General features: G+C 37.6%; 1 protein-coding gene across 1 annotated transcript in view; it reads right to left on the bottom strand.

Annotated features, from left to right (window-relative positions):
* Positions 1 to 26,705, bottom strand: part of ctnna2 (catenin (cadherin-associated protein), alpha 2) — a 332,764-nt gene that overhangs the window by 273,142 nt on the left and 32,917 nt on the right. The window contains exon 3 of the mRNA XM_084931407.1: positions 3,647 to 3,842. Coding sequence (XP_084787533.1) covers positions 3,647 to 3,842 — 196 coding nt within the window. The remainder of the gene's footprint in view (positions 1 to 3,646; positions 3,843 to 26,705) is intronic.

The raw sequence follows: 26,705 nt of genomic DNA, 5'->3' as shown, positions 1-26,705 counted from the left end.
GCTTGATTGTTCGATGATCACGCTTCAGAAGCTTTGCAATTTTGAGACTGCTGCATCCCTCTGCAAGATATCTCACTATTTTTGACTTTTCTGAGCCTGTCAAGTCCTTCTTTTGACCCATTTTGCCAAAGGAAAGGAAGTTGCCTAATAATTATGCACACCTGATATAGGGTGTTGATGTCATTAGACCACACCCCTTCTCATTACAGAGATGCACATCACCTAATATGGTTAATTGGTAGTAGGCTTTCGAGCCTATACAGCTTGGAGTAAGACAACATGCATGAAGAGGATGATGTGGACAAAATACTCATTTGCCTAATAATTCTGCACTCCCTGTATATGTATTCCCCAACCAGTCACAAGAGAAGTTGCTTGCTGGTTAAATCAATCAGAAAAAGGGTGCTGCACCAAAAACCACCTTCTGATTGCTTTGGTTGCTAACTGATTGCTGCAGTCACCCACAGTTTCCATTTCAAAAGACCCAGCTTTTAGTTTGAAGGCAAATGTTCTCCTTCTGCAGTTTACATTGAAATTTCCAAAGTTTTACTGCTACTTAACAAGTAGTTTGCTAGCATGGCAACCACAGTAAGCCTTAGACATTTCAGCTTAGGCCAGGTAGTACAGACAATATACTAGTATGTATATGGCTCATATTTCTGAGCAAAACTCATCCCCCACATCTCCAACATTAAATCAAAGCATATAAAATGAATCTGAATACACACGTGCATGCAAACATTGGTACTCTAAATAATTAGACATGTTCCACCTGGATCAGGAGAAACCTGGCAACAGGCAAAAACTGGCAAACCAGTTTTCTTAGCATAAATAAGAATTAGTGAGTAAACAAAGTTGTTTATGTTATGCCAGAGTGAAAACCTCATAATCAGATAAACAGAACTCAGCATGTTAAACACAAACATGCACAGCATGTGTTCAACTAAACACTCACACAGGGACACACACACAGAACTGCAAATGAACTCATGATGATACTGGTAGTGCCATACGTCTGTCTGGCCCAGTGAAGAGTGACAGAGAAAAGCGTATTACTGAACCCCTCCATGGTCTGAAATCAGCATCTCTAATTTAATTTATGACAAGATGAAGGGGACTGGGACCCTGAGGTCACATTGAGAGAGGCCTGATGAGGCGATGACAGATTTAAAACCATTTTATAATTCACAATGACTTTAACTAGGCAGACAATTCCTTTCAAAGGGGCACGCTTCCAGCAGCTGCTAAAGGTCACTTAAACTGCGATATTATTTTTTAGTCTGTGGGATACAGACAACATAGCATATCCTCATGCTCATAAGTTTAACATTATTAATATGAACTGTTCTCCCTGATGACCTGGTATGTACAGTACTTATATACAACCTACCAAATATGTGGGGTATTAGTATTGACGTCCTATTATTTTCTTAAAGTCAGGAAGTAAGTATTTTAGTCTAATATTTTTTTCAGGGACATATTTTCTAAAGAGTCAGAAAGGACTGTAAATTTGCTTCAGTATAAATATGGCCATTTGCACACAAAAATGCTGCAGTGTTAGTTGAAAGCATGTCCTACATTTTTTAAATGTCCAAGAATATTTTTTAACACACCTTGTCACTTCGCTTTGCATGCCTAACAAGCGAGAAGATTAATCTTGAACCTTCTGATGTCAGCTGTGGTGATGACCTGTATGGTAACAGTCTATTTCACACCTCAGAAGAGCGGTGTGCCAAAGCAGTCAAGTCAATATTCAACAGTACCAGCAGCCAAGTACGTGCTGACAGAGCAGGATGAGGAATACGGCTACAACACAACATATGCTGAGCTCCATTTGCTCTTTCTGCTGATGTGGTTTCTGAACAGGGAATCCAATTCCATTCTGGGGACAAACATTTGATTCACATAAAGGCTCACTGACTTGCACTCCGCACAGAAAATAAACTTCGGAGAACTACAAAGTACTGTGACATTGCTCCATCTGTGTAAGCCGCCAGAAAGTAGAGTATGATTTGTTGTTCGAGTGAGGCGCTGCATCCATGCAGAAGTTTCAGCGACTAAGTTTCAAATCGTTAATGAGAATGGGCATCTATAATACCCTTAAATTCAGCAAGGTCCGTCAACATTACAGACAGTCGAAGCTTTAACGATGCATGACTTTAGGGTAAACAACTCCAGAACTAGACTCATTACATTCGTGAGGCTGCACGCACTGCAAGTGAAGCCTAAATCTAATGGGTACTAATCTGCTATATTTAATGGATTTGGCTTGCCACTTTTAACTCTCCATTCATCTAAAGTTGAGCAGACAGCTGACTTGCTATGACATTCAAAACACTTAATACTTTCCCACAACATTACATTTATGTCAATTACGCTCCCTATTCATCTAGAATACTAATACTTACATAGCAAAAGTCAGTAGGGGTCCTTATTTCAGTCATAATAGTAGAAACATGGGTGTTGTACATTAATACAGTGCCTTAGCATAAGCCATTTCCCAACACCATTTTTGTGGTGACTTAATGGTTATACCAGATACTGCGATGATCTGTGATTTTGTTATTTTCTGTTATTTTTCTAGCCTTCCCCGATGTGTCTTTCTAGCTCAAGTTTGAGTATGCAAGTCTGTGATTTCCTATTTTATTTTGATAGCAGATAGTCTTGAGCGTGTCATGTCTAGTTTGACTTCTGCTGTCTCGTTGTCTTGCTATCCAAGTGTTTCTCATTTGCCTTACTATCCCTCAGTGTGTCTGTGCTTGCATAAATAGTGCTGTCTTCTCTTTGTCACATTGTGTGTTTAAACTCCCAGTGTGTTTCCTCGTGTTACTCCTGCCTCTGCATTTATGTTATTTTGTTTATGGATTTCATTACTAGACTGTTTATTGAGTCTTCCTTCATTTCATTTCTGCATTTGGTTTCTTAATCTTGTGATTTCCTGCTAGTAGGCAAAGTAATCGTAAGTAGGTTAGGGGTGTAGCACCATTCTTGCAACTGATTTCACCCAGCAGCAGGAAGCAACCTCCATTAATCATTCAGTCGAGGAATACACATTTTTCCCCACCAACTAAAGGTTGCCAGGTGGTTGCCAACCGGTCTATAGTCCTGTGTGAGTGAGACCTTAAATAACCCATACAGAACTACTTTTGATTATTGGAATGATTTTGTTAACTACATATCAGTAACATTAATGTGACTACACTCTGAATTCCACATGCATCTCACACTTCCTCACTGTTCATCTGTAGTAGTGTCATGTGTAGCTGCAACCTGGACAGATGTGGTCTGTACAGATACTTAATTAAACGTATCTAAATGAAAGTACTTCAAGCAGAATGAATGACAGAGATTTTGATTTCATAGGTTACAGAGAATAAACAGGTTAACAACCCAGTCTCCATTCCATTGTAAGTATATGCAAACTGGATGCTTGGAAATAAAGGAACTTTTTTTTATGTCTTTTAAAGGGTTTTGAAGAAAAAACATTTTAAAGACAATAACTGATGTTCTAGAAATTGATGATCTAGAAAAATTTACTAGATGTCTAACAGTGAATAAGCATAAGGAATTACACACACTAACAAGCTTGTTATCTGACCAGTCACAATTTAAAAACAAAAATGAAAGCACAAACAGTCGGGCTTACCTTGCTTACGAACATCCTCCACAGCAGCAATAAGCTCCTCCTTGAGGTCCTGGCTGTCTTTGGCAATCTGCTCTCCCTTTTCAAGAAAGTTCTGGGTAGCCTGCTCAACAGACACTGCCAGGACATGGGCCTTCTTAGAGCGTCCCTTCTTCTTACTGGATGGCCCTTTGTTGCTGGTGTTCACCAGAGTAGTCACCTTCATAACAGGAGAGGAAAATATAAAACTTACTGAACACACTGATTTGCTGCTTGTTGCTATGGTGTATGGTCATCGTTGTTTCTGAGGTTACGGCACATAACCTGCACATCCCAGCAATTAAAGATAATGAGAACACCAAAAGTAATAGGAAGATCCAGTATGTATTATTTTATTATTATATTATTCTAAAACATTAAAAACTGCTACAACCTAGTACCTGTTACAGGGCTTGCTGAAATCTTTATACATTCATAAGCCACTGTATTATGTAAGCCTCCAAAACCAAATACAGTCCAAGAAACCCCCTCACAGCCATACTGCCAACCATCAGAGGATATTTTTGATAGCTATTATGTGATAATTAGTAGTAATTATGTAATTTTAATGACATTATGCCACTGATATGGTAGCATAATAATGCATCTAAACCCTCTCTTTTATATAAAATACTTATTACCATTAAGTAACATGTTCATTTTACCCACTTTATATATTTTTATTTCTATTCATTTGGTCCTTGGAAATGACTATGAAATAATGGCAGTGAAAACCCTACTGTGTTATTCAGCACCAATCTGGCTGAAATGTTGATAATGTTCTTATGTAAACAATACCGAGGTCATGAGTAATTACTGGGTTCAAGTTCATATAGTGTATAATAAGTCAGTAATATAATTATTACTCAAGGCTTGATGGCAGAGATGTTCAGTTGTTCTGGGCATGGTGATCAGTGCCACTGAGATGATAGTGGTTTGAGTATGGGATTATATAGGGGAGCATTATATTACTGTGATTTATAATATTCTGATCTCAACACTTTGCAAATCAGGATCACGGGGGGGGGGGGGGGGGGGGGAGATACGGGACTACCTATGCATAAAAAGAAGATATTGTCAAAAACTGTATTATTAGCTCTGTAAACATACTGTTATCTAAACACTTTATAAATGTTACCCAGTGTAATACTGAAACACAATATGGGCAATTTTCCCAATCCTATAAAGAATGTAATTACACTAATCTTCTTTCTTTGGTTTCTGTACATTCCATAATAATGCAGGGAGTATGACTTGTGCTGGTTTTGCACAAAGGAAAAAAGTTGAACGAAAACAAGATGACAAATAGTCCAAGCTTCGTTCATAATTTGGACCTTCACAAAAATAATGAGGTTATTCATTCTAGATTCTATTACTGCTAAACTGTGTGCAGCATCAGTCAAGTACCTGTCTTGGGCTGCAACCACTGACAATATCCATCAGTGCTTTTGCAGGAATGTTGCAGGAACGCACAAACACAAATATATTTTACTAATACTGTTAGTCCATCTAACTGTATTACTAAAACTTCAGTGTTTTACAGGATTATGTTGTTTTTGTTGAGGTCCTGGCTCTGGGGAGGATTGTCAATGACTGATAGTGTTCCTTTCTCTGTTTTTCTATCCAGGTAGGCTTTTAATAAATTGGCAGTGTGTTTGGGATCCTTGTCACATTGAAAAATGAAGCTTTTGCCAATCAGACACTTTCCAGATAGTACTGCATGTGGATCAAAATCTGACAGCAATTATCTATGTTAATAACTCCGTGGATTTTGACAAAATTCCCAACATCACTGGCTGAAATTCAACCACAAACCATTACAGCTTTTATTGTGTGTTACAGATGGCTATCATAAGACCTTTTTTGCCACTGATTTAGACCAGTCTTTTTCTTCTTCTTTCCCATCGTTATGAATGGCTTTCTGAGAGCCACCCTTACACTGAGTGCATTTCTGATTAGGTTTTGGTGAACATTAGATAGGTACATTTGCTCAAGGATCAAATGTATTTTTCAGGTCCTGTGTCAGGTTTGATTGCTGGATTTTTTCAGATCCATGACTTTCAGATACTGTTCACCTGCTGCAGATAGTCTGCAGGCCTGCCAAGTCTTCTTTTGTCCTCCACTTGTCCAGTTGCACATTTTTTAGGACACAGTATACATCATGCAGAGATATGCCAACTTTTTAGTAAATAGCTCTTTGTGAATCACCTTGGTGCACAGATTACTGCTTCATGTTTGTCAAAAGGTGTTATCTCTGGTATTTTTTTATTTATAGATGCAAAGGAAAAATTGACAACAAATATAAATTATTAAAACAAGACCTTTGCTGTTGATTATTTTGTGTATGTGCTGTTTCCATCTTTGTGTAGACACAACACTGGTTCATCCCTTGAGTTAGCTTCCTTAACTAGCAAAAGTAACAATTCTGAAGATTTTCAGGTAAAAAGACAAGACTAAAAAAGCAGCCAATGCACAAAGAAAAACTTTCAAAGACCTTAAAAACTTTTTAAAAAATTACAAGTACATCTGAGGGTATATATTAAGACTTTTGCACAGCACTGTAGTTATGGATTCTTTCACAACATTAAAAAAACATTTAGCTATCAGTGTAAAGTACCAAACACTGCACTGTATCAAAAGTGATATCATCATAGAAACAAAATGATCACCTCTCAAAGAATAACATCCTACTTTTAGCATAATTAAGACAAATAATGAAACAAAGAATACATTAAAGTCACTCAGCTTAGAGGGCAAGAGCATAACCAATCATTGCTGCTTGTACAGGCAAATCAGGACTAGAAACATTTGGCTGCTTATATCTTGGTGACACATTTGCTGTACATAATTATACACTCCCATCTGAAGCCAGGGAGGAAGTACATGGGCAGAATTGCTCATTCCACACTCCAGTCAGAGACTGCCTTTGGACTATCTGTCTGACGGCAGCTGAACTTGCACAATAGAGTGATATGATTAGTTTGAGGAATATACCAGAAGCTTTCACTCTGAAAAGCCCCTAAGAGCAAAGTTATGTCCTGTCAAGGCGGCATTAGTTCAGGGCTTCTAGCCTGCAATATAAGCGTTAATGATGTATGGCTTCACTCATAATGGATCCAGGAATAGTAAAGCTGAAAGACCAAGTTAAACTTTTAGGTCATCGTGTATTTGTCTAGAAACGAATTCATGATTCAATAGCATTATTTTAGGATTTAGAAACTCTGATACATCTTAACCATCAGGTCATCTGTTCAGCACCACTTGGCACAGTGGAATTAGTGCTCAATATGAAGTGCAACGATGTGTTTATTTCAATCCTGGTTGTTATAAATCAATAACTCATCATTATATTTACACATGAATGGACAGAAACACACACACAGACGCACAAACTCACACTCGTCTATAATACCAAAAACTCCCTTCACCGCAGAGATAAGGAAACACTCAGAGTTAGTGACACTCAAATAAAACCATTCATTAACACAGGAACACAATCAAAAAATAACTACCTGGTTTTTCCAAGCAGATCACCAACACATTTTTTTGATTGTTGACAAAGATAAGAACCCCAAAAAACAGCTGTAAGTTAATTAATGCAGTTATATTACAATTACATGACTACAGATAAAGTTACACAACAGCTAAGCTTAGCCAGCTCTATTGTTGCAGATTAGTCATTACTCTAGCGTCAATGGCTTGTGTGCATGCATGCAGAAACAATGCAGATAATGACAGTTCACCATGTTACTGCAGCATTTGAAAAGAAGAGGCCAGCTCACCCTTTGTCATCCATCACATAGTAACATATGTCCAATGTCAGTTTGCAAGCTTACATTAAAATGACTTCTGCTCCAGTCCTGTGAATAAGGTATTACTAATTTTATTAACCCATTAACGGTGCCATATTATTATACCTACACTCCAAGCAGTCTTTAAGGTTTTGCAGAGTATGGATACGGTAATGAAACAATCCCACAGTCCTTTTTTATTTAACTGATGTTAAGAGTCAAGTGTCTCTTATATGCATACGCATTCAACACATTTCTGATTTATGAGAGTTACATGTCATATAGAGTCATTATAAAGCTCTTTGAATGCTCCGCTAGGGTAGAAAGAGCTATGTCAGAACCAGTCCACATACCAATAAGCAAAAATTAAGTTTATCCTAAAATGCAAGCAGCTGCTGTTCGTTTCTCTTACTAGTTATTAGAGGCCAAGTTTGTAGAGTTGCCTTCTTATCTTGCCTGCATTAAAAGTTGATCAGCCCTTTTTGAACTTGAGTGTTGATATAATGTCTTATATAACTCTTCCATGGAAGAGAACAACATACTGAGTTATCAATCTGTGTGGTTTATCTGCTCTTCAAACCCTCATCCATTCATAAACACAGGGTTGGCCTGTCAAATACACACAGCGATCGCTACTGTATCAGCCAAGCTACTTCCCACAGGGAGAGAATCACTAAAGTCAAACCTAGGTGATGTTTTGTTCTGCAACAGTAGCTTAAAAAATTATGTATGTTTAATTATATCTGTGATAACCTCACAGCAGGCACCGAGCTGGAATCGACTCCATTACCTTCATACAGACTTAGCTGTATTGCTTTTGCCTAACTGTCCATGCATGCGTATGCTTAGCTGAATATCCCAAGAATGAGCTCTAGAGAAGCAAAAATTATACCATTTTCACTTCATATTAAATAACTTTAACTTCAATAACAGTTAAAAACTGTTACCCATGTATTACACAGGCTATTTACTCCAAGAAGCACAAACAAATAATTAATTTTAAGGACCTACATGAACGGCCAGTGGGGATAATGCTAATTAGGTGAAGAATTTGCATCAGACTTAACAAACAAACATTACTGGGAGCAAAAAGCATTGCAGGGGGTATTTCAGTGCTTTTGCATGAGGCTGAATGACATAGCGATTTGAGGTCCTTAGATATTTAAGATTTTTACTGTGGCTGAGTCATTTAAATTCAATCACGGTCACTTTCACGCTGATATGGTGCACTACAAAAAGCCATTGCCATTCTCAGCCAATCAAGAAACAGGGAAAAATATTTGGAGGGTTCTGGCTCCAACCAGGAGAGATGGTGCTGACCTTAAAGTCACTCTCTAAGACTTGTAATGAATGCAAATTATGTGCTGTTTCCATCTTTAAATGCAGCGTGTGTCACATTAAACATAACCCGGTACTTACTGCTCGTCTAAAGATGTTAGCGGGGGGAAAGTATGTAATAAAGGTACACATCATAGAGAGGTATAGTACCTGCTGTAGCACTGTGACACCAACTCATAACTCAGCTCATTGGCTTAAAGATATTTTCCGAACATCATGACTTTAACACAAGAAAGTCTGAATGATACATTATCACTTGCAAGCACAAAATAAGAATTGTGCTCACTGAATAATCGAATGCATGCCCCAAGGAAAGAGTTAGAAACAAGTAGTTTGCAAAATGAAAAAATGAAGTGAGCCACAATAATGTCTCCCTAGTGCTCTGACACAAAACAAAATAAATTCACTGTCTGCGCAAGGCAGCCTTGCCCTTTCTGGCAGCTGGTAATTGGCCCTTGGTAAGCCCATTTATCGTGCATATTAGCAGCACTGTTTGGACTTTATGCAAGACCACACCGAGGTTCATTCCAAACAACCACAAGTTATGTCCTCCTCTCAGCCTTAACGCACACCGCTCAGACACAGTCAGCCTTTGCTAGACTATTATTCTCTATGCAACCTGTAAAGCACACCCATATAGATCTGTCTCATTAAGCTTAGAAATAGTGAGTATTTCTTCCAAGATATTTGGTAGGGTATTTAATTCTTTAAGATTACGCATCAACTCTATGAGGTCATGTGTGAAATGATATACATTGTTAAAACGACAGGAGGTGCACGTGTCAGTGAACCGACTTGTCAGTTTTACTTAAGCCAATTTTAAAATTGGCTTTCGCTAAGCGCATAAAAGTATTAACCAGCATAACATTAGTAATCACATGAAAGCCTAAATATAGATGTCTAATCAGTAGATTTAGAATTAAATGATCAGAAATTATGGCATCATTGGTGGTATGTAAAAATTAAAAAAAAAAGGCATAGTCATTCTGCACAGATGATGCACCAATGTAAAATATTTATTCTTAACCAACTAAGCAGGGAGACTCTCGTTTGGTTTAGTGCTTCCGAATGAGGAAAGAATTAAAATCTCTGTCTGAACACTTCCTGAGGGTGAAGAGAAACACACTGAGCGCTTTGTTTCATTATGTTGTTATGTGCTGAACCACAGGGGCCCTCCACACAGATGGTGATTCTGCAACATGCTATTTTACATTATGTGGTTCTCCAGCGGCCAGATGTAAACACAATATGTCAGATCCCATTTATTTACTGGCATGTATGAAATAAAGTTCTTCTGCTTACAACAAATGTCTAGTGCGAGCTGAGCACAATATAAGAAATGAAAAATGTGAAGTATAAAAGGTCGAGGTTTTCTTAAACTGTGGTACTTTTGCGAGACCCTCACAGACATTGGTGTCCATGAGGGTTTCTTTCACGCTTTCTGTGTTTATTCACCACTTTGCATTTAAGCATGAGTTATTATTAATCTCTGGCTCGCTTCCACAGTGTGTTTTTTGTCTTGTCTCCCTTCCCTCACCCCCAACTGGTCATGCCAGCCTGGTTCTGCTAGAGGATTCTTCCTGTTAAAAGGGATTTTTTTCTTCCCACTGTTGCCAAGTGCTTGCTCATAGGAGAGTCATGTGACTTGACTTGAATTTAATTTAATTAAAAATGTGTCTGATTTATAGTTATTGCTAACCCACAAGAACACAACCCTGGAAACATCCAATAAACTAGCGATGGATCTGTGTATACCTGAGCTGTATGGATACACAGCTTTATCTGTGATACCACGAGAAGATCAACAAGGATTGAGTCATCTTCAACAAATTTCAGCTGAACATACATTTCATAAAACGCAGGCGCACATGTAATTGTTTTGCCAGTAATAAGATGAAACTAAAAAGTGATTAGGGAAACAAGAGAGATGAACACAGGGGTGATAACATCAAGACCCGGACACTGAGCAAGAAAGAAACAAGCTTAGAACAAAACCAAAACAAAATTTCCTGGCCATACCCAAGCAGACACAAAAAAAAACTTGCACTCTCAATTTTATGTTGGTTCAGTTTTTACCCATGCTTTTTCATCAAACTTTAACAATTTTAACTCCAAGTAACAGAAATAATTTATCCTTTAAATATCCGAAAGGAAAAAAAAAGACTTATAATCATAGTTATGCTGCAGAAGTCCTGAGGTTTATGCCTCCTTTTAGTTATAAAGAGTTGCTGTGTCTTTTGTTCCAGTTTTATTGCTGATCAATGTGGCCACTCCTCTGCAGAGACTGACCAGTGGACTCGTCCGTCAGTAGTAAATCCCCTTGACTCTGCGTAGCCATTCAATTTTCCGCCTTCAACCTCTAAGACTCGCATCCAAAGGATGAGTGATGATTTAACCACTGAACACTACAGAAGTGCGTGTGCATGTGTGCGTGCGTAATAGCCAACTACACATGTAAGATCCTGTACACATATCCAGAGAGATTATTTTAACCTTTATCATGTTATATAGTAACTGATACACAATACTCAAGGTTCTATGTTAAAATTTTTTACAAGACCATTTTTAGACATGTACAGGGCTCGCAAAATCGCTAGCCCGACGTCCCGGGGCTAGCGATTTTTCCAGTCGGGCTACCAAAATCTATCTCTGCCCTGCCCGTCGGGCTATCGTAGGAAGGAAAAATATATGTCAATGCTTTTGCATTCTTTCGGAAATGTAGCTGGGTAATTATGTCATTGGCATCGGTGAGCCACTGTCAATATGTGACATATTGAAATCGCGTTTGAATTTGCGCTTGTTTTTTGCTTTCACTTTGCAATCGCGCGAACTGTGTATAGAGAGCGACAGCACTGATTGGTGAGTGATGATAATTTGCGCACCAATTCCTCTGACATCGTCTTATCAATCGTTAGCTTACTATGCAAACATGACAAGTGAAATCTTCCGCAGCAAGCTTAAACATGTGAGCGGTTGATCGCGCAGAGAATCGCTGAGCGTTATGTGAGTGCGTGTGTAAAAGCAGCAGGATATATATTTTAGTTATGCTGAGCCAGGGTGAAGAAGTGACAGCCAAAGAAAAGCTTACCACAAAACGGAAAAGTTATGACAAAGCAGACTATAAGGCAAAAAGAAAGTGCAGCTTTATGGTTTCATGGACAAAAGAATTTCTGTGGCTGCAATATGACAAGCTAAATAACCAGGGGTGCACATAAGTGGTCCGCAGGTGCGCATTCGCTGTCAAAATAAAAAACGCGCACAAGATAAGAAGTTGCAACGCGTGTTTGCGTACATAGGATTTTCTGAAGGAGGACAGACATTTGTTTAGAACTCTTAAAGATGTCGAAGAAGTAAGCTCCTTTAAGCAATTACTTTGGTTTTCCTCCACCTCCAAAGAAATGTCAGAAGGAGTCTGAACCACAAAAGAAGCGCGTATTCTCGGAAAAGTGGTTGCAGGAGGTGAGCTGGCTTCAAACAAATGATGAACGCACAGAGATGTGGTGCGGAACGTGCCGTAAAATTCCCACTCTAGCGGACAAAAACAGTGCCGTTTATATGGACGCAAACGCGCGTTGCAGCAACTTATCTGGTGCGCGTCTTTTATTTTGACAGCGAATGCGCACATGCGGACCACTTATGTGCACCCCTGTAAATAACATAATGTTCTGCCGGGTGTGTTGTTGGTTTTCCCTCGATTTCTGAGTTGACAAGCGCCTTTGTTACTGGGACCAGTCATTTTAAGAAAAGGCCCCCATTAGAACCCATGAGAAATGCAAGAAATGCATTATTGCTCAGTCTGCAATATCTTTCCCAGAACAAACACCAATTGCAAATAACATACTAAAAATAAACCTGAAAATCAGTTTAAAACAGCGTACTATGTTGCAAAGAGTGAACTACCACTGGCAAAATTTAGCAGTCTTTGCAAACTTCAAAAAGCAAATGGCCTAGATCTTGGTTCCACTTTCCTCTTACCCGTGACTTAAGTGGAAATTTCAAATTCAGGATCTGACACAGACTGATTCATGTTCTACACAGTTCTTACAAGTTCATAGAAATTTCTGTTCAATTAGAACCAAGTATTTGAGTTGATGATTGTAATTTTTATACAATGTTGTAATTTGTTTTTCAACAATTTTTTTGATTAATGTTTTGTTTCCTTTACAATATTACACTTTAATGTATAATATTGTAAAGGAAACAAAACAGGAAACAAAACATCAATCAAAAAATTGCTCTCTTTTTTATTTGGGCTACTTAAATTTATTTTGGGCTACCAAAAAACTGAAGAGTCCCTGCCCGAAGGGCTACCAGGGATTTTGAAATTTTGCAAGCCCTGATGTGTAAAGAGCATAATGTGTCCAGGGGACGAAAGCAAGATGGGGCCTTCTACATTTTTCTAAGCATACAACTTAGTCGCCTCGCTGTGACTGTACTAAAACGTGTGTAGCTGCTGTGATGACCTAAAGCCACATATTACACACTAGCTGACCACCAAGTGTTTGGCTGCAGGAACAATACACACTACTGATCGCTTAATCACCAGGAAGCTGAACATCCATTCATACACAAACTACAGAGTCAAACCGAATGAATAGGCAGAGAGGCGGCTTTACAGCTCTAAAATTCAGCAAGGCTGAATACCTTGTCACCGAGGACTTTGCTTAGCTGGTGTTATACTGTGTTATTTAAAATATCTTTTGAAGTTAACAAGTCCTGAAGTGCAAGGCGAGAAGGATTAGCCAGCATTAATATTGGTACCTGAATAGGTTTTCGGGTGGCAAATAGGAAGAATGTTAGCAGGAAGTGTCACACTGCAATGGTGTCAAGCTCTGACATTCTTAACCCCAACATGTGCTCTTGCAGCTATATCCTCTAAAAGTCTCTTGGCAGCATACTTAAACGCAAATGCTGGAGAGAAACTGTGTCATATAACAATGAATAAGAAGGGAAAAAATGTATGAATTTAAAAAATAAAAAATGGCAATGCTGTCAAATATTTTTCTACTTCCCGGTTTATTTTCTGACAAATAAAGATATTCATGCACCTAAAAACTGCCAGGTTTGAACTTGAATTCTTTCAAGTGTTTGCTCTTGATATGTGATATTTGTACAAAATCTTTATACTTCAAGAACATATTTGGTGGTTCTAACTTGCAGGCGTGAACACTCACAGAACTGAACAAATAAGTGCAGGAAAACATGATTCAGTAGAACAGCAGAGCCAATGAATTAAAAGCATTTTCTGCGATAATGATTCGCACATCTAATTCCCCAAGGTGAACCTCTAAGAACAGCATTCATTCATTCTGCTTTGAGAGCAATAGGCTTTCAGTCTCCCCATAATATTTCCTCATTAGTAACCCCTTAGCTCAAATCCCTGTTTGATCCTCCTACTCCTTCATTATCATTCTCACTGCAGATATCTTTGTATCAGTGCTGTTTCTTCACTCATTCTGAGGAATGACAGGACAATGTGATGTGTAGCTGACAGAACAAAACTGAGTGGGGCAGTAAATGGTAGAAGCAGTTTTCAGGTGGAGCATTTGATGCGTTAACACATTTGCATTCAGGTCTAAAAGGAGTCAAAGCTTACATCCACATACTCTGAGTGTAGTGCACTGAAAATTATTAGCAAGCCTAAGAAAATGCTTGGATGAAAAGAGCTATCTCAAAATATTATTTCAACTAGTGTGCAAAACAGCCCATGATTAGGCCTTTGGGAACTAATCTAAGGAAAACAAAGAGTGGGAGAGAGTGGGTTTTAAATCTGTGTGCAAGGCTGGCCAATTAGAACATTTCAGCAACAGCGCATTCATTTTAACTGTCAAACTCTCAACTACCTCTATAGGAAAAAAGAAAGAAAGTTTAGTAGATTTACCTATTCTTTAGTGAAAATGTCAGTGAGTCCCCATTTGACTCGGGTTCATTTCTTTGCATGACACCCCTTGAGGCGCATAATCTTCATAACAAATGCCAAAATATGTGCCACCCAAAATGATGCTCACTTCAAAGACAAACCACATAAAAGCTTTCTTAAATCTCATTCTGAAATGGTATGGGTACGGTCACAAGGATCAGTGTCAAAGGAATCAGTGCAGCAATCCTCAGGGGAAAAAAGGGGGCTTCGAGGAGTGTGTGAAAATAATATCACTACAGTACAACAAAGTTTGGATTTTATATCATGTTGAGATGATTAACAACAGAAGTCATCTGAATCGACAGTATCTGTGCCTTCTTCACTGCAGACTCAAACAAATAATCAGAGGATTTAGAACGACTGCACATAACTGCTCTGCAGCATGCGCTAATCTAATGATGAAACTTCACAAATAGATCTTATTTTTTTCTTATCGCAAGTAATCTACATGTATTTACCCATTTTAGCAGCACAGCATGCTCATTCCCCACTATTTAAAGCCCTGTGAACGTGAAGCTATTAATAGGATCCCTGTCCAAAAAAGTAAGAACCTAAACTAGGCTTAGTGTTGTCACTGCAGTTCCATATTTTATTAAGCCTGCTGATATTATAAAGATCTGCCGCTTCAATTTTAGAAGCTGCTAAATAATTGAGTCATTTCTACAGTGTACTAAATGAATATAACATGGGCTCGGAGTCTTAAAGGATCAATACACTGAAGGTCGGGTTTCATTTTCATGTTTCTTGGGGTTACTGTATCTTATAGCCTATGTAAAGTGTCAATAAACCTACAGATTGCAACGTAGTAACTTTAATGAAAAGCAATTTTATTAAGAAAAAAGTTCAGGTGAACATGTTATCATGACAAGAATGCAAGAAGAATGAAAACTGGACACACTATGTGAACAGTGCTTTCATGAGTCACAAATTGGCCCGGCTGTATGCTCGCTACACAGAAAGTCCTACAAATCTAACTAGTGTTCCCACTGGCTCAATCAACAGACTATAGGTTTCCTCAAGGTAGAAACTAAATGTATTGGATAAATATAGTAATCAGACTCTAAGAAAACTATGATCACAGAAAAATAGATTAGCTGTCAATTTATTTAGATTTGCTACAAAAAGCTCAAAGGGCCAAAACATTTGGGACAAAAGACAGGTTAAGATTCTAATTAAGTTTATTGATAAAAAAATAAAATAAAATAAAATAAAAGTGTAACAAAGGGACCCTGTGTGAAGGATGAGGAAAGTGAAAGGGGTAAAAAGCAAGAGAGAGGGAGCTATAGAGGCCACTTAAATATGCCCGCAGGTGCCCTGGGTTTGTCATCAAGAGAGAGAACCTAGAATTTAAAGACACAGATCAGACACGCAACAACTGTGTAGATGAATTACTCTCTGTCTGCTATTTAGGGAATTATTTATTGTCCACTATAATATTTAGGTGTTTAAAGTGAAGATTATGATGATGGAAAAAGAATGTAGACCATTACCACACTGTCTCAGGCCTTTTTTACTGGCCAGATGGTGAGCACAAAATCACATACAGCTACGCTAATATAGTTTGAGTACGTGGGCAACATCTAATGATTCAGTTCTCTGTACAATATGTGGAAAAATAATAACTATAATTACTAGGTTCACTCCTGTGCATGTAATAACCTATATCGACTACTAACTCCACCTTCAAGCAGTGTAACACCAACTAACGCTGAAAGAATATATATAACAGAAAATGTAGAGGCCAAAGTTGTTCAGCAGTTATTCATGAAAATTGGCTTGTTTGGTGTCTGTTTCTTACGATAATAAGACCCTGTTTTATCAAGGTAAACCAGGTTTATAGGTCATAAGGGAAGACGTTGGCTGCCTGCAAGAAATAAAAGACAAACAAACTGTAAAAAGCATACTTTCTTATTGAGGAAATATCACTCCCAAAAAAGCAGACACCCATTTCTGCCACATCTGTGCAAACTCCACTACCAGCCAGAATCTCGGATTATTGACACCTGTGGGCTCATTATCACAGATGCAAACAACATAGGCTGGCATATTGCCATTCTCTTTTCAGTCCAGGCTCTGTACCGGACAAGCAAAATCATGTTTGTGTTGGTTCACAAAACATCTGATTTTCCAGAACTATATTGATACACCATGAGTGTATTTAGCAGCAAATTGATTCACAAATTATCAAACATAAACAAGACATACTGACCTTGGGCTTTCCCCTGTTGCTCCCACATACTTCTACAGTTTTGTCACATAGAATGAATAAACACTTCTGACATGGAAAAGTATATCTATAAGTATCAGGAAAATGACAGCTTTGACACAAAAAACAGATCACATGAACTCTAGGCAGAGTGAACCAGCATCAACAACACGTGGCTGCTGAAGCTGAATGAAATTTAGCTTAAAAAAAATGTCATTGGGGATGTTTGGTTAATCTTATGGTTAAGTGCATGTTTAAAAACCGTCAACCTTTTTTTTCTATCATGTAGAAAAAGAAAAATGCTTCACAGAGATAAGCTGTGCTTAACCATAATGTAGACAGAGATAGATTGTGAGCTGTGGAAAGTAAAACACTTTTGTAATCATGCAGTCTCATTTGCATAGATGGCCCAGACCTGCCGATTTTACTTTGGAGAAAAAGATAAGTATTTTAAGAGACAGCCTTACATAACTAGCAACAAGCTTTTCTTCAACCACCAAAGGCTCTTCTCATAAAACATGCAGAGCTGTGCTTCTCAGTCAAATTTACTCACACTACAATGGACAACCATGAGGACAAAAATACAAAATGTGTGACTGTATTGATTTTTTTATACCTACCTATAAGTAAATGAACCTAATAACACCCTGTTATGCAGAGTTTTTAAAGAAATGTGATTTTAATAAAGACTTTCTCACACATCAAAGTAAGAAAAGCATAAATATAGGTAATAAGATAAATAATGGCTGAATTCCCTTTAGCTGTTTCAGTTTCAGCTTCCTTGATGGCCAAACTCATATATCATAGCACTCCTTAAATTGGATCGAGCCATAATTAATCATATTGCTTAGTGAGATTTATTTAATCTACATCGCAAACAAGTTTGTGTCAAATATCAGTCATCTATATTGTTGCTGCATGTATAGCTTAATTTCTGTGACATCTATTAGATACGAAAAAGATCCCTGTCGTCCACTTATCATTTCTATCAGATATGAAAATGTATGTATTTATCACACAGACCTCTTATTTTTGAGAAATACTATTTCAAACCTCTATATGGCACTATATTTAGAATAATAAAGCCGAGATTTCTCTTGACTGGAGGGCATAGTGGTAAGAGAACAGTAAAAACAACAGTTAAACTAGAAGGGCTGTGTTTCTGAGGCAATCTTTTTTGATGTGATGCATTTTCTCTGGTAGAGTAGCAGAGAGGCAACGAGGCAACCAGCATCTGTGCAGAACTGCTGTTCAGAACCCTGGGGCAAGCCATATGCTGACATAGTAAAGTGTCAGAAGATACTGCCCAAAGACAGATGAGTGTGTTGTTTCACAAGATCCAGCAATGACCCCCGGGCAATGGCAGAAGTAATGAGAAGACGTACGCTAACAGGAGGCGCTCTGCATAACGACACAGCTGTCATTCTTATCATACAGGTGAAGCATTACTTACTATTACCACCTTTCTCAAGGCATCAGCTAAAAATGTGCTATGCCTTCGCACGTGTATTTTTGTCTCACGGGCAGGTGAAGAAGTGTTTGAGTCTGACAGCCACATATGAAGGAAACACCAGTGGTTTGATTTTTCATCAGAATGCAAACACTACACTAAAACTGTTGTGAGTTCACTGCCTGGATAGCAAATATCTTAATGTACTGACCACCTGCAGTTTTCCAAATAATAAAAGTAGCAGAGCTAACAGTGATATACGACAGTTTTAAAGATGATAATAGATAAAACAATTTTACTAGGTCCTTGCTTTAGGTAGATTTAATTGGAAATCTTGCTCTAAAATTTCACCCCAACAGGGGAGGAAAATCGAGTTTTTAGAAAACTGCAATATCTCTGTCGAGACACAATGTCTTTGCTGAAAAATGACATTCACAGAACATAATGTGTACAGTTTTCAATGGTCCTACTTTATACTTGAGAAATTGCCCTTGTTTATATGAAATGTACACACTTTCATATAAGGGCTCTATTCAATACACGTAAAGTCAAATATTTCAAGCCTTTATTATTATTTTGATTATGGCTTACAGCTCATAAATTACATTTAAAACTCTTCAAAGTATGTTCATTTGTACACAGCAGCATTTGGTTGGAAACCCCCGACTACAAATTACAGCGTGACATAGAAGTGATGGTCTTGTAACACTCTTTGACAACAGCCTTCAGCTCGTCTGTATTTTTGGGTCGGGTATTTCTCATCTTCCTCTTACAATACCTCATTGATTCTTTGTGGGGTTCAGGCAGGTTGGCAGGGCAATCAAGAACTGTAATAACATGTCAGCAAACAATCTGGTAGGAGTTTTGACTTTGTGAGCAGGTAACGAGTCCTGATGGTGAAGAAAATTGGCAACTCTGTAAACTCTGTCACCAGATGGAAAGTCGAAGTGCTCTTAAATCGTGTCCTAACTGTGGACGTGATAAAACACCACCAACACAGCAGCAGATAACATGGTACCCCAAGTCATCACAGACTGCAGAAACTTCACACTGGACTTCAAACACCTTGAATTATGAGCCTTTCCACTCTTCCTCCAGACCGAGTTCCACAAGAAATTCAAAAAATTACTTTCATCTGAAAAGAGGACTTTAGAGTACCAAGAAACCCACCAGTTCTTTTTCTCCTTAGCCCAGATACGATGTGTCTGTTATTATCTCGACAGAAGCAGTGGCTTGATAATAGGAATGTGACAACTGAAGTCCCTTTCCTGAAGACATGTGCATGTGGTCGCTCTTCATCTCCAGACACCAGCCTCAGCCCATTCCTTGAAAAGCTTTCCTAAGTTCTTGCCAGTCATTCTACAAGCTTGTTACTTGTATATCTTTTCATGCCACACTTTTACATCAAGTCAACTTTCCATTAATGTGCTTTCTTACAGCACTCTGTGAACAACCATCCTAGGAAGGATCACCATCTGGAAAGTGCCATGTCAGTGGTCTTTGCTAAGATTGTGGTTGCATGTGCTGAACAAGACTACAATATATTGGAAGAGTAATTGGAAGTAAAATAGTCTAATGTTTTGAGATTTATTTATTTTTGTACAGCATCTTCTATTAATTGCATGTCAGTGCTGAAGAGACAAATATAGTTTCTAACATGTTTTAATAATACAGTTTTTTTAGAATTAGATCCTTTATTAAGATGGCAATAATAGGCCCACAGATTGATCAATATTAAAGATTTGAGTTGATCACAACAAGCCTTGCCCAGAATACTTGTACATGTGTCCCTGTCTATTACAGTTCAGTTAACCGGTCTCGTAAATAACAAAGATTTGGTAAATATTACACAAAGAACCTTTAACTTTAACATCTATAATACTAGTCTATTGAAAACATGTTTAGGTCATTACTATACCACACCAAATCTGAACTGTCAACAATCTTATTATTCACATGTTTCTGTCAAGCCATTGTTAAACCATACTTTGGCCTTTACAAGATGTCACTGATAATCCAGATGTCTTTTCTATCTCCCCCACCAAAAGAATTTAAGGATTCCTTCCTCTAACATGGCAGGAGTTCAGTGAGCAGTATGCCGGGGGGAAGCAGGGGATCCAGACTGGCTTTTGAACATCACTGCCTCTTACAGTGTTCAAAGCCTCTTCGAAATACTGTCATCCAAATTCAAACAACGAATTAAAAAAAAATGAAATAAAATAAAAAGTGCAGAGAATGGATGACTTCTCAGCCTCAAATGAAGAGAACTTTTTCTTCCTTTCTTAAATCCAAGCTTTCACAAATGATGCGAAAGTGTTGTGCTAGAGCTATTTTAGCAGCAATACTCAGACGAGTAATATCACATGACTATGGCTTGTGTGTAATCTGACAGATGTGTATTTCTCAGGTAATTAAAGTAGATGTCTTCCAATAGCAAATACTTAGAAGACTACATCAAACTTGTTTCTAGGATAATACAAAAAAGTCACCTCTTAAAGTGATTTTCTTTTTTTCCTAAACAAAATAAATAAATAAGTTTCTACCGCCAGAAAAAGTAAGGTGTTACAACTTCCTACCACACTGCTGTTAGGACTACTCTCCAAACTTAGATCAAATTACCCAACTTTGAGAGTGACTGTTCTGTGGTTTCACTCTAAAACTCTGAGGAGAAGTAAAGCATCCCTTCTTGCCTCTGAAAATTGTCTGTTTGAGGTCCAGGCTTCCTCCTTTTCCGCTAGCTTAATGGATTATGACAGTGATGCAGCATGAAGCCTTAATCCCTTCGCCGTCGTCGTCTCCCCTCCCTTTATGTTAAGCCCCTTGACTAGAGAGTGTGTATATGTGTGTCAGGTGCCAACCGTAACTTGCAGCCAAATGTTAGGCTTGGATGACATACAAAAACAAAGGTGATTAAAGCATCAACTGCTGACAGCCATTAAGGCTCTTCCTTAGCCTATTACCAGGCTGTGGAGTTAATATACCAAGGAAAAGGATCTTTCAACTTAATAACACCATAAGAACACCAAAAGCAATCAACACTTATTTGCATTTTTTTTCCTGTGCAACCAAAGCATGATTACTCACCATGATTTGATCCATATTAGAGTAACAAAAATAAACTAGGGAGTCAGAGACCACTAAAGGAAGAAACCATAACTAGGAGCTGGCTAAGTAGCTCTCTGTGATCTGGCAAACTGGACAGACTGCACAGCAGAGAGGCTCTCCAATACACCACATTAAGGCAGAATGTCACATCAGTGATCATATATCCCAATAATGGAAAATCCATCTAAAAGATGGAATTAGGGAGGCGACACCAGGTAGTAAATCCACTTTTGTCATGTACAAATGGTACTCATGTCATTATTATGTTAAGCTTAACAACAGAGGAATGCACAAAATCTACACCCAAAGTCTAAACTGCTTTGTCTGAGTTTAGATCAGCTGAATATTTTTTTATTAAATTTTATATTAAGCTAATCAGTCTAAGACCAATTAATTTGGCATGTACATCACAATAGCAAGAATCGGGCTGAACGCACTGAACTGTGCAAAAGACCTTCAAAGCTAATGCATCTAACTGAATTATAATTAGACATAAAACGAAGTACAAAACCCCTTTAGACTACAATTCCTCTTGAATGAGGAAAAAAAAACAATCTGAAGGAAGGAAAACTACATTTCTAAAGAGGTAAAAGTGTTCTTGTGGTTTTCCCTCCAGCTGAGGACAGAAAATAAAAAATCTATATTAGAACAAAAAAGCAAAATTAGCTGATTGCAGTTTTCAACTGGCCACCTAAAGAGTAATAACAAAACGTTACATATAATGTTACATTTTGATCATTACCAAAGCAAGCCAAACATCTCCATGAATATACTACTGTAGATGACTGAAAGCAATACAAACTTGTTGTCCAGTGGGTAACTTAAAAATACGGTCCAAACATGTCCATCTCTTTTTTGTTCAAAAATTAAATACCTTGATGTCCTGTCAGTGGTTTATGAACTCATAACAAACAAAACAAGCATTACTTACTTATGTAAGTGAGTAAAAATTGAGTACAATGTGTTGTGTATTTGTGACAAAGAGAAGAACAGTATTTTCTCTGATGATATATTATTTGACAGACAACAACTTGTAACCTCAGTATTTAAGTTGGAGAGTTTTAATCTCATTAGTGGTTCCTGCTGCAAAACAATTACAACCCTGGACTCAGCAAACATATATTAAAGTATAAGTCTAGTTTCTCTGCAATACAAGAAGCAAGATATACTGCACAGCAAGGACAATCTCACTGACAGGGAGTCAATACTGCTCTTTATAGCCCCCAAAATTTACTGCCTAGCACAAAAGATCTCCTACAAACTGCTGAATTTATTTTTTACTTATTCACCTTATCAAATGACAAACACATTATTATGCAAGAGCAGTTATGAATAGTATCAGCCATTTTAAATACACTTTTTTTAATGCACCAACTAACGTCATTCCAGACGTCTTATGCTCCATTCAGTTCGGATCAGTATGAGTGACTTCGTAATGAAGACGAAGAACAGGAAATGTACTTTCCTTTCATGAACATGGGCTCCCTTACAGTTAAAAGCAAGCAGAGTCACACAAATAATTTCTAATCTTTTTATGACCAAGTAAATGTATCTGCATAATCAATGGCTATTAGTCCTTCGTTCCTCAAGAATCAACAACTGTGTCTTGACTGAAGACATTACTACATCTGGGGTTCTCATTGACATGTACAAAGGAAGAGGGCTAACAGCACTTCAGGAAAATATTCACAGTCAGGCTGTGAATAAAGCAAAGTAAAGCTACAGTCTAAAAATTCACAGTTTCTATCATTTTCTCTGGGTATATTAAAGCCTTACACAGCCTATTTACTATTCTGGCTGGTTTCTCTTCTTGACTCCCATGTTCCCCTTCCAGGATGCTTAAAGTTTGCATTGCAGTAGATGAAAATACCCTAACTTCTTGTACCTGCTTCTCAAGGCCAATTTTGTATATTTCTTTTTTTCAAAAAGAAAAAAAAAACAATGCCATCGCTTGCAGCATAAAAAAATGTTTACTATATCAGAGGCATGTTGCTTTCATACACAGTGATAAAGTAAGCCTTTCTGTTTTATTAGTTAGGACTTGCCCAGTACTGTCTCTGAGGTGGGAGAGGCTTGGTCTTGATAAACGAGGCTGCTATCTTCAGCAATGTCAGTGTGAGCCTGTTTGTCTATCCTCCCGAGGCAACCTTTTATTCCATCACTCACTGAATCATCCAAATTGACAAGAAAAACAATCACAGTGTCTGGTTTGTATCCCAAAATGTTTCACACTTCCAGTGCAATTGCAGGAAAGATGAACTACCATAGTTAGCTATTGTGCTTATTCCCCTGGTTGTGTGGAGAATGGATTTTGCCAGAGTATGATCTTTTTACTGTTGCTGCACATAAGATGAATGATGAATAATGTGAACTGTAATATCGATCATTTCAAAAAGGTAAATGGACTTGGTTTTTATATAGCGCTTTTCTACTCTACCTGAGCACTCAAAGCGCTTTATAAATCTTGCCTCATTCACCCATTCACACCCACTGATACAAGCTCTTTTTTCTATGATTTTTCTAAGTAAGTCAAAGGAAAATGTCAGAAAACCTGAAAACAGTCATCAACTGAGTTCATATGTTGGCTAAATTAATAACTATCATCTTACTAAATTCACACAATCAGAATGAATCTTTTTAGATTAACCTAGGTTGTCACTGAAGCAAAAAACAGCTAAATATAAATCAGCACAAACAAATGACTATGTCAGAAGACACATCATTTAAGATTTAATAATGATCACTTCATGTTAAAACTCTAAGCTCATCAGCTTTCTGTCCTAGTAACAGTAAGCAATTACCTACCTGTCATTTAGATGACCATGCATAAGAGAAGCATAGGATGTGACTGACAGATGTTGGAAAAATAATAATACACAAAACGCAACACTAAATTGAAGCCAGCAATTCAAATTTTCAATACTTCCTACCTGCAGACAACTTACTGTAACCTCAGGCCGACTTGAAATTACACAGTGATTTGGAAAGTTCAGATATTTGATGCCAGAAAACTAGAGAGACATGCACGTCTGGGTTTTCTTCCAGGCAAACAGCAATGGTGGTACATTATTAATTTTAATGTAATCCTTTTAAAACAAATAAAGCCAAAACCCATAAAGTTTATAGGCAGAGAAAAGCAGAAGGATGGTAAGGTTTGATGGTCAGCAATAACTCAGGCTTAAAAAGACTGAACTCATGCTGTGCTTCTGCATATACAGTTATCGTCTCCCTTTCATTGCATGAAACATAAGAAACAATACAAAAACATTATTAATGCTAATAATATTATTCTATATGGAATTTACCTTTTCTTCTGTTTTTAGTTTGGAGTTTTGGTGCAGGAAAGGCACAAAGTCAGCCGTGTCAGGAAAAATAAAACAATGACGCCTAGCACCAATGTGACTGCAGGATGTTCAGGATTTGCAGATGAATAGGCTACAAATTAATTTTTACTCAATACGTGGCACTTCATGTCATCTTCAAGGTTATTTTAGTGGATTAGAAAATGGAGGCAAGGTTGCACTGATCCTATTCAATACTTTTACTACCCTGTCAAAGGCTTTTTTGGTTTGACATTGATATGAACATCAGAGCCCTGAAGAAACTCGTTTTACTCTCTACTCTCTGCATTTTTTTAAGTAGCAAAAAAACACCCTATAGGTGATTTTGCTTTCAAGGGCTACAGGACTTTGTTTACTTCACTCATGCATGAAAAAACAGACATGTGTGTTAATTCATTATAGTACTCCTTTTATGTTTATTATATCACTTTATATCATAAGATGGCAAAACAAATGAGTAATAAAAATATATACATCCTGGTCTCCTCTACAAGATAAATATTTATTATTTAGAACAAAGTAATCAATTAAAGCCACAATTGGCATCACTTTTAGGTGAACATTTATTTACAAATATGCAAGAAAATTTTCATGACCTGTGATAATCTTAGTACCCTAAGTAGTTTATATAGTAAGTCCCATCCAGACTGAAAAATGCTTCTTGGAGGAGTTAGGTAACAGACATATATACACTTTGGTCATTAAACTAAGATGTTACCAAACATCTGCCAATATTAGTTATTTGCCAATGTATCAGTATCTGTATTTATAACATCTGATAAATAATAATTTACAAAATGAAAAAACAAACAAACAAAAACACAGACACAGCACACTTTCATTATGTTTTAACTGATGATGTTGCATAGTCTACGTCTTCCCTTTTGGCAACATGTGTTTGGAATGGCACAAGCACAACAACCCGCTGATTCCAGCAGACTTGGACAGAGTCGAAGTGAGTAATCCATCCGAGTTCTTGCAATAATAAAACAATATTCAAATTACACTGTCATATTATCTTAATAAGAAATCATAAATAACTATGTATAACAACTGTTATGTTTATGTTTCATATGTGCAAACAGATAGCACATATCTAAATCACCAAATATCCATAACAGTCTTAAAAATCCTGTACTGGTCAGGCTCTAACAGCAAACAAGACAACAAGCTTCACCTCAAGTCACCTGACCAAATTCAAAAAAAGTCCTATGTTTGTTTGATTTCAGCAGAACATTGTTGAAACACCGTCTGTACTTTAATACCAATGATCTGGCTTATTTCAAATAGACTCTTGCTTTCATCACTTTTCATATGTATCATGCAGAGATTTTCAAAGCTGATGTAATGAAAACTTTCAACTTATTTTTATGAAGATTTCTGTTTTTCCCCTGGCCACTAAAAGAGGGAACAAATAGTAAGAAAACAGTAAATAAAACGCCACCTATATGCATCATGACTTGTTGAGGACTTTGGACTTTAGTGTAAAGCCTCATAAGAGGAAGAGGAAGGCATCCTTCGAGACCTGGTCCCACTTTTAAGTCAGACAGAAGGATTTTAAAATGGCTTGACAGAAAAGCTCAAAGTTCAGATAAACCTAGACAGTATAGTAATCTTTTGCTTACAATAGCAAACAGTAAAGGTTGGACATAGGAGAAGAAAGGGCTATGTAGTGCGGTTGTAACAGATAAAGCTGGCAAAAGTATAAAATCAATACTTGAAACATTCTCTGGAGAACCAAACAGTAAACAAACTGAGCCCCAGCCTGTGAGGAAATTTTAACCTTCACAGATCCAATATCCACAACTGCCAGTGGGTCGGCCCTGCAATAAGGCAACTTTATTAGGCCATCTTGGGGGAAAGAAAGTATGCCTGCTGGAACAGACTCAGTGG

The sequence above is a fragment of the Perissodus microlepis genome, chromosome 6 (genome assembly GCF_051167445.1).
Source record: "Perissodus microlepis isolate ML-2025 ecotype Zambia chromosome 6, ASM5116744v1, whole genome shotgun sequence".
NCBI classification, from domain to species: domain Eukaryota; kingdom Metazoa; phylum Chordata; class Actinopteri; order Cichliformes; family Cichlidae; genus Perissodus; species Perissodus microlepis.
The sequence above is the reverse complement of the archived record's forward strand: the minus strand, read 5'-3'. Positions and strand labels throughout refer to the sequence as shown.